We start from the raw sequence: 16848 nt of genomic DNA, 5'->3' as shown, positions 1-16848 counted from the left end.
TTTTATTCAAAGTTCAGAATCAAGATAAAGCACTTATGTTTCTTATGATAAATGAGATAATGCTGCTAAATTTATCATTTTTTTTACCTTGAATGTCATTGCTCTAATGTATTTTTTATATTTTGATATTTCATATTTTGTTCAAATGTTTAATATATCTGCTGTTCATATGTTCATTTATTAGTGTGTTATATGATTAGAATGTTGTCCCGGTTTTAAAATAAAGCACAGCAATGATATTTGAGAGTGTTTCTCCCTTTTCAGGAAAAGTATCGAAAAAGTATCGAAATCGCAATACTTGACTTGGTATCGGTATCGAAACAATAATTTTGGTATCGTGACAACACTAATCGCTAGACAATCCTATAATGATACATCACAATATCTGTCTAACTATGGGGGGGAAAAATGCCTGTGAAAAGGTTAAGTGCAGGTTTTCTAATTTTTCATATACAACTGACAAACTTCCGTGAGGTCGCAAGCAAAAGTGATCTCACTTCGGGGGGTGTCTGTCTGTCTCTCTGTCTGTGTCTGTGTTCTTTACTGAAGGCAATACTCCAGTCTTCAGTGTCACATGATCCTTCAGAAATCATTCTAATATGCTGATCTGGTGCTCAAAAAAAATATTTCTTAAAGGGATATTTCACTGCTGAAAAGATTGTGTATTTAAATTGGGTCATTTATGTAGTAGAAATGTGAAATTATTTTAGAAGTTGGTGCCTTCTAGACTGAGAAAAGCCAGAAAATTTATTTTTGGCTCATGTCGATGAAAGACAACAACTCCCAGAATGCACTTGCTTCGCTGCCCTACGAGGCCACTCCCAAGTCACGCCTACCAGTTACAGAGGTATCGGAAGAAATGATACAACTAGGCTACTAGTTGACCCGAAACTGAAAAGACGCAGTTTTATCGTGAGATCCCACCCCCTATGGGTGGGTTGAAAACATGCAGAACTAGCTCCTACTACTGGCTGTAGTCTCTAGCCTCTGGCCAAAAAAGCCTCCAATGACGCAAAATGATTTTTGCGTCATCTGAGGGTTTTTTTTTTTTTCAGACACACAATACAGAAATCTCTCGTCTCAGGGGGACATGAGGGAGGGAAGCACGGTCATTCGAAAATACTACCAGGTTTCTACTGATACAAACCTTAATCCTAATCAGTGAAGTATCCCTTTAATATTATCAATGTTGAAAACAGTTGTGCTGCCATCTTTGTTGGAAGTTGGAACTGATGATTTTTTTCTAGGATTCTTTGATGAACAGAAAATTTAAATGTATTTATTTGAAATAATAATTTTTTGCATTATTACGATTGTCTTTTCTGTCACTTTTGCTCAATTTGTTGTGTCCTTGCTGAATATGTGTTAATTTCTTACAGACGCCGAACTTTGCTTGCATGGGTTGACTGCTGTCACAACCATGTGCGTGCGTAACCGCATTGTAACTGTTGTTTCTCAAACGTTTGTTTTAAGTGATGAAGTACTGTAGAAGTTTACTTGTTCTAGCTCATGTCCAAGTATCTAAATTGCTGGCTTTGTTTGTGTTTATTTTACTGAAGAGCAAAATGGAGGGAGGCATTATTTAAACGTTAAGGCTGTTCTAGTTTTGTACTCGTTTGCTTTGTCTGGAGTTTTTCAGCATGCAGTACATCTTTTTTTCGCCTGCAGAACAGCTGACTCGAACAAGCCTGTGACCCATAAATATGGGAATGGTCAAAAAACTGAGAGAGATGTTCACTTGAGTTATTTTGGTGCTGGATAAGTGCAGGCCCTCTTTCTGTGTATTGTCTGTCAAAGCAACATCCATGTTCTTTTCATTGTTCCTGTAAATTGATTGTACTTGTCGTCATGTCCCCATATGTTGTTGTTCTGGCACTGTTTAAATATTGTCATGGGATTGTTTGATTTGTTGATGTACTTTTATGTTTGTGTTGTGTTTTCTGTGGTTTTTGTATTTGCCGTTTGATGCTAGAGTGTTTTGGCTGGTGTGTGTAAGGTGAGGAGGTTTGTCCCTGTCTCTGGGCCCCTCCGCAGTGCAGCTTCATAGGTATTGTTTTCATGCCATCCGCATAAATTAACCTGTCACACAGACGGCTCTCCTTACCCACGTTCTCCTGGGAGGGCCCAAAACAGGCCACTCGCACTCACACACACTGCTAACGTTGTCGTGCCAACAGAGAGAACATGCTGCCTTCAGAAATGTGATTTTTCACAAACTTGCTATCATGATGGTGCAGCTTGTATGTTTTTCGGTTACATAATCTGGTGTTTTATCACTAAAAATGCCATTTTTTCTTCTTGGTGCAGCAGTTCCTACCAGAGAACGAGAAAATGGCTGAAAAGTGGGCCTAGGTCTTTATTACACCCCTTTGCAAAGGGATTTGTGAAGTTCCCAGCAGGCCACCACTTGATTCAAAGTTATAATGAAAACATGAGCACATACACAGTCCAGATGTAGGCTATAGTTTGATACATAAGCTGGACGAGATCAGATATACAACGTTTCCACATTTCCATCCCCTGACTGCTGTTTTTTTGTTTTTTGTGACTGCTCTTGTGTTTGTGTTGGCAAATTGTGCATATGTCATTCTCCATGTATGTTTTCACATTAGCAAAGTGGAAACTTGGCTTTGAAGTTTTTTTTTTTGTGGATGCCATTGTATATGGACTGTGTATCAATCGCTGGATCCTGAGATTAATTAGACCATCAGTTTGTGAATGCTTTCCTTTCGGGTCAGACAGACCAGCAAGATGAAAGCCAGAGTGCTAACTGGCTCTTTCAACGCTTGTAACGGTATGAAGCTGTTGAGATTAGATACATTTGAAGTTATTGTTAGGATGTGTAGAGAAGGTCAGTCAGCATCAGTGTTTTTTGCTACCTTAGAGAGGTAATTCACCCACAAATTAAAATTTTGTCATTTACTCACCCTCATGTCGTTCTAAACGTGTTTCTTTGTTCTGTTGAACACAAAAGAAGATATTTTGAGGGGAAAAAAAACTTGCATGTCAAACTTGCATGTTTAGAACAACTTGAGGAGGGTGAGTAATGATGACAGAATTTTCATTTTTGGGTGAGCTATCCCTTTAAAGGTGCTCTAACCGATGCTGGGTGACGTCACTTCTTGTTGACGTTCGAAGTATTGTCAAACAAAACGGAGGCTAGCTCGACTCTCCCTCGTCCTCATCCCATCCCCTCCCTTCCGTGGATTTAGAAAAAACAAACTGGATTTACCCACCTGTCCAGCAAAAAGAGAGCCAACTGAATGTCAGATTGGAAGCCCTTCTGCCGGTGGAGTTCTCGCCACCTTTTGAACGCTTTTCCGATGTAAATTCGGGACTTCACGTTCCTTCTCATTTTCCCTATTCTTTATTTGTTCATCGGAACGTCGTCTCTTTGGTCGTGTGTCGGCCATATCAAAATTCAAGAGAATATACAATTTTAACGTTAGTCGTTGTTAGGACATCTCTCCTCTAGCTAACTTCCCTCTTCATGCTTCTCTCTAACCCCCCAACCCCCACCCCCAAATCGTTCTTGCCAGTTATTGGCTGGAACACTGTGTTATGTTTCGTGGCCAAGGCTGGGCCAGTTTGTTTTTCTTGCTGTTTGTGGAGCCTGGGCTGTCTAAAGAGACCGCTTTTTTTTAACTTTTTTTTTTTTACAGTGTGTTCAGGGGACAGGCAGCTAGCGGATAGTGAGGAGACGTTTGCTGGATGTGACGACAAATGTTTTGGTGACATCGTGTGACAATCACTTAGAGCACCTTTAAATGTACTGAAGGAAATTAATATGTGGCTTTGCAAGCAATGGGCTTAGTCTTGTGAACAGCAAATTTTTAAACCAAAATCTATAACCAAATCAAGTTTTGGAACCAACATTTTTTTTATTGAGAATTATACTTTGAAATGCTTGGATTGCTGTTAATTTAAGATAAACTTCACCCTCCCTGGTTACTGTTGCGAACTCAGACAAGCTTCACAGAACATCCCATAGGAATGAACTGGAGATTTTGGATTGAAGAAAAGTAGATTTTTGTTTGTATGTGGTCAGTTATAGTTATTTGATCGGCAATTGAATGGTTCCGGAATCAGCCAAGAAAAATTGCAATCAGTGCATCTCTAGTTAAGTGGACTAAATGATTGAAGTCATGTATACATCACCAGAGAGAAGTCTTTCATTTCACTTAAAATCGAGTTATGACATATTGATTAAAAATTACAAGGTCAAAAACAATTAAAAAAAATCAAGCATGCACAAAATAATCGTTTACAATAAGATTAATAACATGAATTTAGAACATTTTGTGAATTATTTCATGCTGACTTGAAACCTCAGTGTGAATTTGTCTCTTATATGCTCTCTGGGTACATTGTTACTATTAAGTCACCCTGTAACAATGTTTTAGCCATTTAGTTATTTTTGGATGTTTTCCATTTAAAATGCTTTTACAACTATCCAGACACAAGGATTCTCCATAGACTTCTATTAGAAAAGAGCAAAAGCTTGTCTTGTCAGTAACATTTTTAAGGCAATGTTTAGCGAAGGATCTGTTGTAAATTAAATGTAAACTCATCTCAGAATAATGAAATTAAGCCTAATCATGCAATCTCAGACTAGTTTTAGAAAGCTGTATTTGTTTTGTTTTTAGGCCATTGTGTGTTGTGTGTCATTGACTTCCTTTTGTGATATTCTTGAATTAGATTTTTCTATGGTTTTGTTTGTTTTCTATTCTCAGTGCAAGAAGACGCACATTCCTTACAGAGATAGCAAGCTGACACGGCTCCTCAAAGACTCTCTGGGTGGAAACTGCAGAACTGTGATGATTGCGAACGTCAGCCCATCCTTGCTCTCCTATGAAGATACACACAACACTCTCAAATACGCCAACCGCGCCAAGGAGATCAAATCCACTGTACGTCCTACACATGCACGCACAGCTTCAGCAGTCCCTCAACCAACAACCCACAAGTTCACCACCAACAAAGATTGTATCAAAGCGTGATTATAATATTAATCGTATTTCTGATTCTCTCTCACTGTTTTTTAGCTGAGGAGTAACGTGATGAGCTTGGACAGTCACATTGGACAGTATGCCATCATCTGTGAAAAGCAAAAAGTAGAGGTAAAAAAAAATAAGCCTCGATGAATCTCATCCTTAATCACATCTTAATGTGGAATTATTTACTTTGTAAATCTGGTTTGCTTCTCTTGTTAGGTGAAATGGGGCTAATCCACATGAGACTAGCTTGCCTAATGAGTGTGTGCTTGTGTGTGCTTGCAGATTGTCATGCTGAAACAGAAACTCAAAGAGTATGAAGAGCGGAAGGTGGAGGTTTCTGCCTTTAATCCAATCCCCATCCAGAGGAGAGCAGAATTTGAGAAGTAAGCACTGTGTGTGTGCACGTGTTGTATGAGGACGGTTGCGTTCAGTCCATAAGTGTGCACTCATGCGACACAGCAAACTCTATTTGCAGGCATCAGCATGCAGCTTGAGACCTGTGTTTTTGTTTGTTTAGATGTTGTTTATTTTATGCCATGTGTGATGTGCAGCTCTTTAACGCTGTCCTTTGAAACTTTGAATACGTCTCAATTATTCATAAGTAAGAGTACACAGGACAAAGCCAGACACCATCGCAGGTGGAGGTCTTCTTACATCTGCATTTTTCATCAGGCCCAGCAGAGAGTGGAGACTTGTGCTTTGTGTTTTCCTCTTTCTTTAATTTTTCACTTTTTTTTTCTTTTTTTTTTTCCTTTTTTAAGTTTTGTTTGTTTTGGACAGAAAATGTATCATGGTTTTGCGATAGATCCCGCCCCCCCAACCCTCAGCCTCTAGATTTTGTGTGTGTGTGTTTCTCATCAGCAAAAACCGCCGCAGCATCCGTAGATGGGAGGGAGAAAATGAAGGAGAGGCGGAGGGAGGAGAGAAAGAGGGAAAATAGCAAGGGTGGGAGGGATGGAGAGGGGGAGGAGGAGGGGAAAAAGCTGAATGAGTCTCACTCCTACGTGTTTCATTCACCGGCATCAGAATTCACAACTTGCCGAGCGAGTGAGGGAGAGAGGTGCTTAGAGGCAAGGAGGGGTGGCGTGCTCCTGCCCGCATTAATAATGCAGGAGTCTGGCAGTGTCGGCGCTGCACCAACATTATGGCCCCAAATACAGCCTCTGCACTCTCTCGCAAATGTTTATTTTTATTTTTATTTTTTTTATCAAAACTAATACCGCCCACACACAGTTCAGGTGATATCTCAACGCATTCATTGAGGTGTCGTATGCTATGTTGCAAAAGGCTGTGTGGAGTATTGAAGGCTCTCAGTGGAGAATTTTTGAATGAGAGCATGATGGCCTTTAGCGCTAGCCTGTATCAAATAGAAGAGTAAAGGATGCAGTAAGGTGAGATATCTCCTCAGTTATTATTGGATGCACTCATGGCCAACCGTTGGGTGTGTTTCATATTTTTCTACTGCTCAAAAGTTTGGGGTCAGTAAGATTTTTAAATGTTTTTTCTCTTCCAACCCCTGCTAAAAAAAAATATGGAATCACCACACTTGGTGGATAGCATTTTATACTTTATAGCAAACAAACAAATCACAGATATGACACAAAAAAGGTTTTGTTCAAGTGCTTACTCACCTTAATGAGCTGTTGGACTTGTTTAATTGAAATAAAATTAATAAATAAAAAATGTAAGTGAATTTGTTTGAGGTATGTTTCATGAAGCCATAATGTTTTCATGACTCTTTCAACTTTGGCAAAGAAGTTGGTTGTTCCCACTTCCTAGTCAGCTGTGTTTCTAAAATGTGGTGCAAGTATAAACTTGTATAAAGTAATAAAAGGAAAATATACGGGCAGACCAAGGAATACGTCAGAGTGCCAGAATAGAAATCTCAAAGCAATATGCCTTGAAAATAGAAAATGCTCAAAACAAATGGAGAAAAAAGGGTGGAAACAGGAGTCAATATTTGTGACAGAACTGTAAGAAACCAGCTGAATGAAATTTGATTTGCTTAAAGAAGAGCCAAACGAAAACCAAAGCAGAAGAAAACAATGTTTGGTCGGATAAAGAGAAGCAATGATGGAGTGTAGATGATTGGATGAAAGTGATAATCAATGGTGAATCACGAATCTGCATTGGCCAGGGAGATAATCTATAACTTTTGCCTGGTGCTGCTTTAATGAAACAGAGGTGACTGCCTCTGGACCAGGGTTAATGGCAATCACAATTGCCATTCTATTTTAGGATTGCTTTTACTTGATTATTCATTTTTATTTGCTTATTTTTGTATTTAAAGTGTGTTGTTTTTCTCTGTTATGTTTGCCTGTAAAGCGCTTTGAGAAAGCAACTTTTTAAAGGCACTATATAAAATAAATGTATTATTATTATTATTATTATTATTATTATTATTATTATTACCTTAACAGTCAATTCACAGGTGTACATTGAAATGTTTGACTCTTTTCTCATTCCATCGATAGAAAATACATTTGGTGATGATGATGAAGTCATTTTTCAGGATGATAATGCATCTTGCCACAGAGCAAAGAGTGTTAAAGCTTTTCTTCAGGAAAGGCATATCAACTCAATGACATGGCCAGCAAACACTCCAAATCTCAATCCATTTGAAATTTAGGGTGGAAATAATAAAAAAAAATGGTCCAGATAAGGCTCAATCCTGCAAAGCTGATATATGTCAACCGTTATTTGAAAAAGTTAGAACCGGCTTAATAGTGAAGTCCATGCCTCAGAGAACTCAGGCTGATGATGCCATATTTTTTTCCTCAACATTGAGTGATTCCATACTTTTCCCCTCTATTTGATCTGGAAAAAGGCATGCCATTAATAAAAAAAAATGTATATGAATTTGTTTGAGGTACGTTTCATGAAGCAAGAAATAAAAAAATAAAAAAATTCAGTCATATCTGTGATTGGTTTGCTATAAAATAAAAAAGCTGGGTGAACAACATCCTGTGGTGATTCCATATTTTTTGCCAGAGGTGGCATGTTCACCATAGCTGTACTTATTTGATAAAAAAATACAGGAAAGCAGTAATATTGCGAAATACTATCATTTAAAATAACTTTTTTTCTATTTTCAGCAGTCATTATGCCAGTCTTCAGTATCACATGATTCTTCAGAAATTCTAATATGCTGATTTAGTGCTCAGTCATTTTTGGTTTTTTATCAATGTTGAAAATTGATGTTTTGTATTTCTTTGAGCAGCATTTTTTTTTTATTATAATTCTCTCTGTATCAATCCTTGTCACATTTGATCAATTTAAAGCATTCTTGCTGAATAAAATTATGAATTAAAAAAAAAATGTAATCCTAATGACCCCAAGCTTTTGAGTGAATAATAATTCGAGTGCCATCACTGTTTTATTGTGGCCTGCTGAATGTTGTTGTTTTTTTGTTTTTGTTTTTTTTAAACCATGTTGTTAAACACATTCATCTGATTTATAGTCAACATTATTTTCTAATAACCAGCAGCAGATGGCAGATGCTGTTTTGCACTAGTTTATTTAAACCCCACAACTCCATTAATTTTATTTTAAGCTGCTTTTTGTATTTTTATTTATTGGCTCTTTATTGGCGTTTATCACTCTGCCGCAGTTCCGACATTTTTTATCATTATTTATTTAATTTATACATATATTGTACAGAGGATAGGAAATCATGGTGAAATGCCACTTTTGTGTGTCGGAACATATGCATTAACCGCCAGGCAACTTTTCCTACACAGAACGTATACAGCCAGTATAGGTGTCTGTGTCTAATGTCTGTGTGCTTTTTGTGTTTGCGCAGGATGTCTGAGTCCCTGCGAAGTGTGTTTGCAGCACGTCTGCAGGTCCGTAAAGAGCATCTGGACATCGAGAAGCAGCTGAATGAAAGCAGGTTGACTATGAGACACAGGGAGTTGTGGCATCAGCAGAGCCTGATCTTCTTTCCTGACAACAGGGCCGAAAGGGTAACAACACTGATTCATAAACGGTTGTTTAAAAAATGATTTTTATAAATCCTTATCCAGTAATCGTGAAAATTCGTAGAAATTCTTTCAGTATGTGTGTGAACCCTGTTTTAGTCAGTTGTTTGTTTGTTTGTTTGTTTGTTTTAGGCCACCTGTAAATATGAGCGTAAACTGGCCTCCATAAAGTCTCACCAGGAGCACTTGCAGAAACGCTTGTTGGAGAGTGAAAAGCACTTCCAGGAGAACGAGGGATGGCTTCACCGCATTGAAAATGAGATGAAGCTGCTTGGACATGAAGGTCACACTCCAGAGGTCAGGGCTGGGTCACTTTTACTTCAGATTAGGGCTGCATGGGCGATATACATGCTGTTGTAGAAATGTCAACCAGTAGAGCTTCTGCTATATCTATAATACAGTGTCATGCTCAAACTGCTGCAAAATATGCGAACACAACCATCAAACACATCCGTCTAGCCCGTGTTTACAAAGAAACATAATGGAAAAGCGGCTCAGTGGATTGTCAAAAGGCCTTCTGTGGCCCCTGACTGTAGGTTGATTTATGTTTTTTGCTTAATTTCATAATATGAATCTGCTTGTGCATTGATGGAGAGATTTGTTATGAATTATCTTGCCTTCAGAAGGTTTGTTTCCAGTTTTAAAAAAGTGAATCAAATAAGTTGTCTCTCTTTAATCTTTATCAAATCTCTAGACTCTTGAAAAATAGACATTTACTTCATGTTTATGTAATATTAAAACCATTTTGAGTTTGAATTTGCAGCAAAAATAGCTGTATCATATATTGTGATATAAGAATTTGTCATACCGCCTACTCCTGCAACAGATATGTTGTTTTTTTGTCCTTTAGCTTACCGTGATATTTCTTTGAGGGCTCATTTCAGCCTCAGAGTGGACAGCCTTGGTCTTATCCATTTCGAAATGCCATTATTGAATGTTTTCATGTTTTCCACCTGAGCAGTGCACTAGGGTGCCAGTCTGCAGTGTTGTGTTGTCTGAGGCAGACATACTCCTCTGAGGCCCTGTATAGCGGTGCTCTTCTGAAGCACTTCTTTGAGCTCATCAGACAGCCAACTGCTCTTAAAGAGGTTTAGAAGACCTGGCATAAATTTCAAATTTCAATTGAAATATTTTGCGGCAATGCACACTGTTAATCAGTCTGCATGTAGGAGGCAGACATTCATCAACAGACTATAAAAAAATCATTGGTGTTATTGGACAAGCGTAGAATATTGTGTAATCTTTGTTTTCTCCCTCATTTGTGGCCCTTTGAAAGACACTGTGACCATCGCTGTGTCTCTTTCACCCCTCTTTTAGCTCTTCTCTCTGTTTCCCCACCAGAGGATGTCTTAATAAAAGAAAAATCAATGCTTTTCCTTTATCACTCCCTATAGCTGCTTACCTAAATCCACACCTCTTTTTTCTCACTCTCTTTTTGCTCTCCTGTTTTTCTTTTTTCTTTTTTTTTTTTTCCTGGAAGTAGAACGGAGTAGTGACGCACCCGCCCATCAAATGTTCTGTGCTCTGCTGTTTTGCGTTTTCTTGCGTCAGAGGGGGTAGAAGACTCCTCAGAAGGTGCATTTTCTGTGAGACAGAAAGAAAACAAGGAGCTAGACTAAAAACAACATCTAAGCCGTTTCATCATTTTTGTAGTGTCTTGCCTTTGTTGTCTTTCTCATTATAGCGCATAGATGAGATGGTTTAATCTTGTCGTTCTCTTCACCCAGAAAGCCACGAGAGTCCCACTCCTGAGCTTGACATTCTATTAAAATTTGTCATCTAATAGATGGGAAACTGCACATCCCTATCTGTGTCCTGATTTCTATATATAATTTATATATAATATTTTTCCCCATATTGTAGAACATAAGCCTATAATTTTCCTTTAATTGCATTATTTAACATGTTCATTTTACATACCTTATTAAAATGTTTAGTAAAAAGATAAATACAAATATTGTTATTTATTGCTTTGTACTGTTATATTGGTGTATATAAATCAAAATGATCAAATATAATTTTCCCTTGTTTTTAAGTAGATTGCATTTTTTTTTTTTTTTTTATCTGTTTATTAAAAAACAAAAACATAAAAATACAATCTATTAAATACATACATGCATACATACAGTTATATTGATGCGCAAACAGTAGGGGTGTAACGATACCCTCATGTCACGATTCGATACATATCACGATACTGAACTCACGATACAATACTATTGTGATACTCCAAGACATGTACAAGGTTAACAAAAATGTGCTGTTGATTAAAATCCTAAATTTGATATTACATCATGGGTGTAAATGAATAGGCTTGGACTTTGTGCTGATGCACAGGACAAAAAATATTCATGATTCTGAAGCTGAAAATACACTATATAATAAAATACACTTGCATCACTATATATTATATTCAACATTATATAGTAGTTTCATGTAGTACTGACTAACACTAACTGTACACAATACATATTGTCACTATCCACGATACATATTGTTGCATTTTTGTATTGCGATATATTGTGACACGATATATTGTTACACCCCTAGCAAACAGTGTATGTGGCTTTGCGCTCTCGACGCACCGATCACACATTGTATTTATGCACAGATTCATGTCATTACAGTCACATTGTTTCCACACACTTTCAGCATAATGTTTTGATTTGGTGTGTATGTTGCTGTGTTGAGCAGTTGTTGGATCCGTGCACAGTAGTAGGTAAATGCGTTTGGTTTAGGGTTGTTTTTTGGCAAACAAGCTCTTTGCTGTTGCACTGTACACATACTATATACTGTGAATCCTGAAAAGTTTTGTTCTGTAATGTTTTTTGTTTTTGTTTTTTCGTGTGTGCTTTGGTGTGCATACATTTATTAATTATATGGACTCCTTATATCATTTGGTTATTTTATGTCTTTGGAGTCTCCAAGTATTTTTTTATTTTTATTTTTTTGGAAAGACACCTAAGCTTACCTTGAAAAAAGCTTGCAGATATCTTCATCCGTCAATCCTCTCTCTCTCTCTCTCTCTCTCTCTCTCTCTCTCTCTCTCTCTCTCTCTCTCTCTCTCTCTCTCTCTCTCTCTCTCTCTCTCTCTCTCTCTCTCTCTCTCACGATTTTAAATAAATGATTTTGATATACTCATGCCCAATTCATTTCAAGGGACTAGAAAGGAGCTTCTGAGGTTGCTGTAATGATTGTTGCATGCATTTTTCTTCTTTATGTTAAGATGTGTTTTTGCCTACAGGAGCTGAAAAAAGAACTGCAGTGCCATCAGCTGCAGCTGCAGATCTCTGACCTTCAGCAACACATCAAGCACACGGGCCACCTCATCAGTGTTCAAGACCAGGAAAACACGCACACGCACAAGTATGAGTCAACACTCATAGAGGTTATGCACCAGGTTTCATTATTTTGAATTGAGTCACCCTTTATCTGAGTGTGTTTGTGGGAATGTTCTTTGTGTTCAGATTAATTTGAAATTTGCAATGTAAATGCCTCCATCTGTATCATTCAACTATATCACACTTGCTCTCCGCCTGTCCTGTCAGGTTGGTGAACGCCCTGCTGTCCACCTGCCGTCGACAGCACCTGGCGTTGAAGGCCGCTAGCATTGCCGCAGATGATGCTGAGTGGGAGGAGCTAGAGCGCCTGGTCCATAGGGAGCGAGGTGTGGTCTGGGCAGACCAGGAGAAAGCAGAGGAGAGGGATGATGATGGTCCAGGAAGCACTCATCTACAGCCCATCCTGTCTTTCTCACACCTCGTGTCTCACCAGAACACGCCATGCAGTGAGTGAAATCTCTCATCATCATACTTCAAACTGATGTTATAAAGTGTTTCACCAAACAAGGGAGTAAGCTAACCCACAATGTCTGACTTAAAAGTACACTGCTGTTCAGAAATTAATACTTTCATTCAGAAAGGACGCATTACATAGTAAAGATGCTGATCTTTTGAACTTTCTATTCATCAAAGAATCCTGAAAAAATGTATTACCGTTTCCACAAAAATATTCAGTTTTCAACCCTCATAATATGAAATGTTGGTTGGGCACCAAACCACCATTTAGAATGATTTTTGAAGGATCATGTGAAATAACTGGTTTCTATTTTAATATTTTAAATTGTAATGATATTTCACAATATTTGTTTTTACTGTATGTGCATAAGAGACTAAAAAACATTGAACCCAACTCAAAAAGAGACCCCAAACTTTTGAACGGTAGTACATGTGTAAAAAATGTGCCATTTCAATAACATTTTGTTGATTCAGACAATCATAATAAGCATTAGCATTCGTTTTAGCAGATAAACACCAGGACTATAACCATCAGGCCAAACTACAGATTTTTTGTTTCTGTTTTTTTATATTTTATTTTTTTTATATATAATTATTATGTTGATAATAATTGATATATTTTTTCTTACAAAACAATCTTTATTTCTATATCTTTTTTTTTTTTCTTACAAAACAATCACCTTTGTGTGACAAAAATTAGATCTTGTTTAAAATGCTATTTATCTCTCCTGTTTTGTGGTAATGTTCTCAGTTGAGGATGTAAGGAAATAATCCAAAAGGATAATGTCAGCAAACTTCCTGTTTCCAAGATGAGCCATCTCATTTGTGTCATACAGCCACCTCATAGTGATCTCATTTTATGTCTGCCTTGTGATTTACTGTTTTTCGTGTCGGTGTAATGTGATCTGCATTGTGTGAACGTTGACAGATGTATGTGCCTTGATGTGTTTAGTCCCTGTGTGATGTATATGCTGGATTGAATAGAAAGGACCAGCTGAAATGAGTAACAATGTATTTTCTTCACTCAGGCTCAGAGAAACACGCACGTCGAACCTCTCAGCGTCTCAGACCAACACACTCATCTAAAGGTAAACTCATCTCTGTCTCCCCCATTTTTCTCCATGGTCTGCTTCAACATACTCTGCTTAAGACATCAATCCAGCTGCCCCAATCTTTCACATTGCTCATACTGACAGCCTCAAGGCTTTAAGGTTTTGTAAACTAGCTTTGTTTAAAATGGTCCCCTTTTAATATGTCGATTCTTTATCATTTTCCATGTAAGCATTACAATAAAATAGTGCTTTACTAATAGCCAAATCATATCAGTGTCAGTTTTACAATGATAATTATGCAAATTATTAACAGAGTTGCTTGACATTCTCCATACTGACACAGTGAAATACAAAAACAAGCTTTGAGGGGTGGGAAATTGAGGGGTGGGAGAAAGGGGAAAAGGAATAGAGGAAAGCTTTGGGAAATAAGAGTGGTGAGTTATTGCTCAGTAAATGGAGAGTAATGATATTTGCTGCAGAACAGGTGTTCCTCATTTGATTGAGACACGCTGTGGGAAATACACACATTTCAGGAAAATACAAAGACCTGCAAGAAAGAAAAAGAGGGAAGTGGGGGAAAACAGACGGATACTGTTAAGAATTATGTTTAGAAAAAATATTGTAAACTTCTGCATTGATAGTATTGGGAATATTTTGCATTGTCGAACATCATATTTATTAGAAACAAATTTCCTATGTCTATAATTCTTCATTTTTGACAAGGAGATTGGGGTGTTTGTTTATTTTTTACCCGCAACCCCCCTCCCCGTCCAATGGTTGTTTAAATCTGAATGATTAATTTCAAACACCATATGGGATTTGACCAGGTCAGGACAGTATAAAAAGTTCATTTTCAGTGGAAGAAAATGGAACTTTTTGAAAATAATGAATAATGATTTGTTTGCTGCCTCAAAAGAAACGTAAAATATGATGCATATTTCAAGAAAAAAATGGTGTGCAGGTTTTTATCAGTCCGCTGGGGAAAAAACTTGTTTACAAGTTCCCAGTCTGCTCCACTGAGCTATTCCAAGGACGAACTAGTCGCTGGCTCTGCAAGGTTTCATTTTCGGCGCTTAGCAAATAAATGCAATATTCATGACCTCTACATTCCTTTATTGTTCTAAACATGAAATAAAGCATTTATTCCTTTTAGACAGATTTTAGTTTAGACTACGTGTCCTACACAGGTTTTCCATTCATTTTTGTGTAACTGTTCTATCCTATTTTTGTGAATGTGATGCAACGTTTTCAGATTGGCATCCGAATAAATTTGCTGCTGTTTTAAAAAGAGATGCTTATTTTCAAGGTTCACACTGTTGAACAAGTTCTTCTGGCATTCATGCAGCAGGAAATAAAAGCTGTGTTCAGTTAGTCCTGCTCTGCGTTCCCTGCTTAAAGACAATAGAGACGGAGCCCTGTCTGCAGGAACTGAAAGAGATAGAGATTCAAAGAGAGGGTTATGAATGAACCTCCGCCCCACCCCCCACCATCGACGTGCTTCATGACGATACTGTCTCTGCACTCAGGCTCAAGTGCTCGGTGGAGAGAGGGAGCGAGAGCGTGAAAGGGTGGAAAATAGTGATGGAATAGAGGACAGAAGCAGGAGGGGTCACGTGTCAACGAGCACGAGACTGCCGCCCCTGCTTCTCAGACTTAAGGCTGCAGTCTGTTGTCTGTTTCTTTACATTCTCCTTCCTCTCTTCACTCTTTTCTTTCATGTTTCTGTATGTTTTTATCTGTGTGCTCCTTATTTTTTAATCATCTTTCCATCTCCATTGTCTGTCTCCTCCTCACCTCGCCATCTACGTCTAGCCTCTTTCAGTAGCGCCGACCCTCCGCCCTTCTGAATTTCATTCATAAAATCATTGCTCGGTGCAGGGAGGAGGGAGCTATTACATATAGTATGAAACGCGCCTGGATTGGGCGAGGACAATTCTGCAATAAAAAGAGAGAAAGCAATGAGAGAGCGAGAGCCAGGCGACCCTAATCCGCAGTGGCTTCCTCCAGAAATAGCGATTCATGCATGTTTTAATCCCACCAGCCAAAAATACACCACCCAGAGCACTCTGCCACCAATTACTGATCGCACCTATTCCTCTGCCTCCGCTCTGGGCCATACATCACTGTCTGCCGCCCATCCTCTCTCCCATCCTTTTTTTTTTTTTTTCTGTGCTTTGTCACCTGATCATCCCGTGCCTCTCAAATGAAGTTCTATCGCCCGTGCGCTATAGCTGTTGGCTTCGAGAGGCAGTCAAAGCAAAGTGCATTCAGTTAGAGTTTCAGAAGAGGCGTTTAGTTCTCAAACTTTCTTTTGCTAAAAAAGTGAGTATAGTTAGTCATTAACAGGATGTCAGGTCCTCTCCCATGCAATCCAGATTTCTGAGAATCAGCACTGACTCAGAGAGAAGGAGAGATGGCTGTGTGTCAACAGTTTAACCAGCAGGAGCTCTGAAGCATTGCGATTGGTCAAGAACGCTTAAGATGCAGCCGCAGTGTCTTTCTCTCCCTTTTCTGCATCGTGTGAGTCAGTGTGCAGCCAGACTGCGACGTGCTCCGGCATACTCCACCACTCAATATCCAACGTCAGACCCCTCCAACAGCTTCCTGGAGCCTCCCTTGCCTTCCCTACCCACATACACCCACCGGCACACACATACTGTCTGTCTTGACAGAGCCTGCTCTTTAACAACATATCGCTCTTGGTGTGTTACAAACACACGAACGCTTGCTTGACAAGCGTGGATTAAATTATCACCGTTTTTTGAGGACATAATGTTTGTGTATTTGTATCAGTCATGTAAAATTATTGTGTGTGTGAGCTTCGTGTCCAGGAATGCGCCTCATAAATCAGATTACTATAACTGAGTAATATTATAACATACCCAGTTACTCGTGTTGGTCAGGATTCATTCAAGCATTATTGGCCCCAACACTTTTTACAATGACCAATTTTGGCCCCACCACTTTAGGAAAAAATTGGTGATGGGGTGTATTTAATACAAAAAAGGAAACCGCTCAAATT

The 16848-nt window shown here is 38.5% G+C and overlaps 1 protein-coding gene across 1 annotated transcript in view; it reads left to right on the top strand.

Annotated features, from left to right (window-relative positions):
- Positions 1-16848, top strand: part of kif18a (kinesin family member 18A) — a 33713-nt gene that overhangs the window by 14432 nt on the left and 2433 nt on the right. The window contains exons 7-14 of the mRNA XM_084108032.1: positions 4734-4910; positions 5046-5120; positions 5280-5380; positions 8800-8962; positions 9110-9274; positions 12222-12343; positions 12526-12764; positions 13803-13862. Coding sequence (XP_083964158.1) covers positions 4734-4910; positions 5046-5120; positions 5280-5380; positions 8800-8962; positions 9110-9274; positions 12222-12343; positions 12526-12764; positions 13803-13862 — 1102 coding nt within the window. The remainder of the gene's footprint in view (positions 1-4733; positions 4911-5045; positions 5121-5279; positions 5381-8799; positions 8963-9109; positions 9275-12221; positions 12344-12525; positions 12765-13802; positions 13863-16848) is intronic.

Source organism: Abramis brama (assembly GCF_963993115.1).
Source record: "Abramis brama genome assembly, chromosome: 3".
In the NCBI taxonomy this organism is placed as follows: Eukaryota; Metazoa; Chordata; class Actinopteri; order Cypriniformes; family Leuciscidae; genus Abramis; species Abramis brama.
This window is presented reverse-complemented; position numbering and strand designations above follow the sequence as displayed.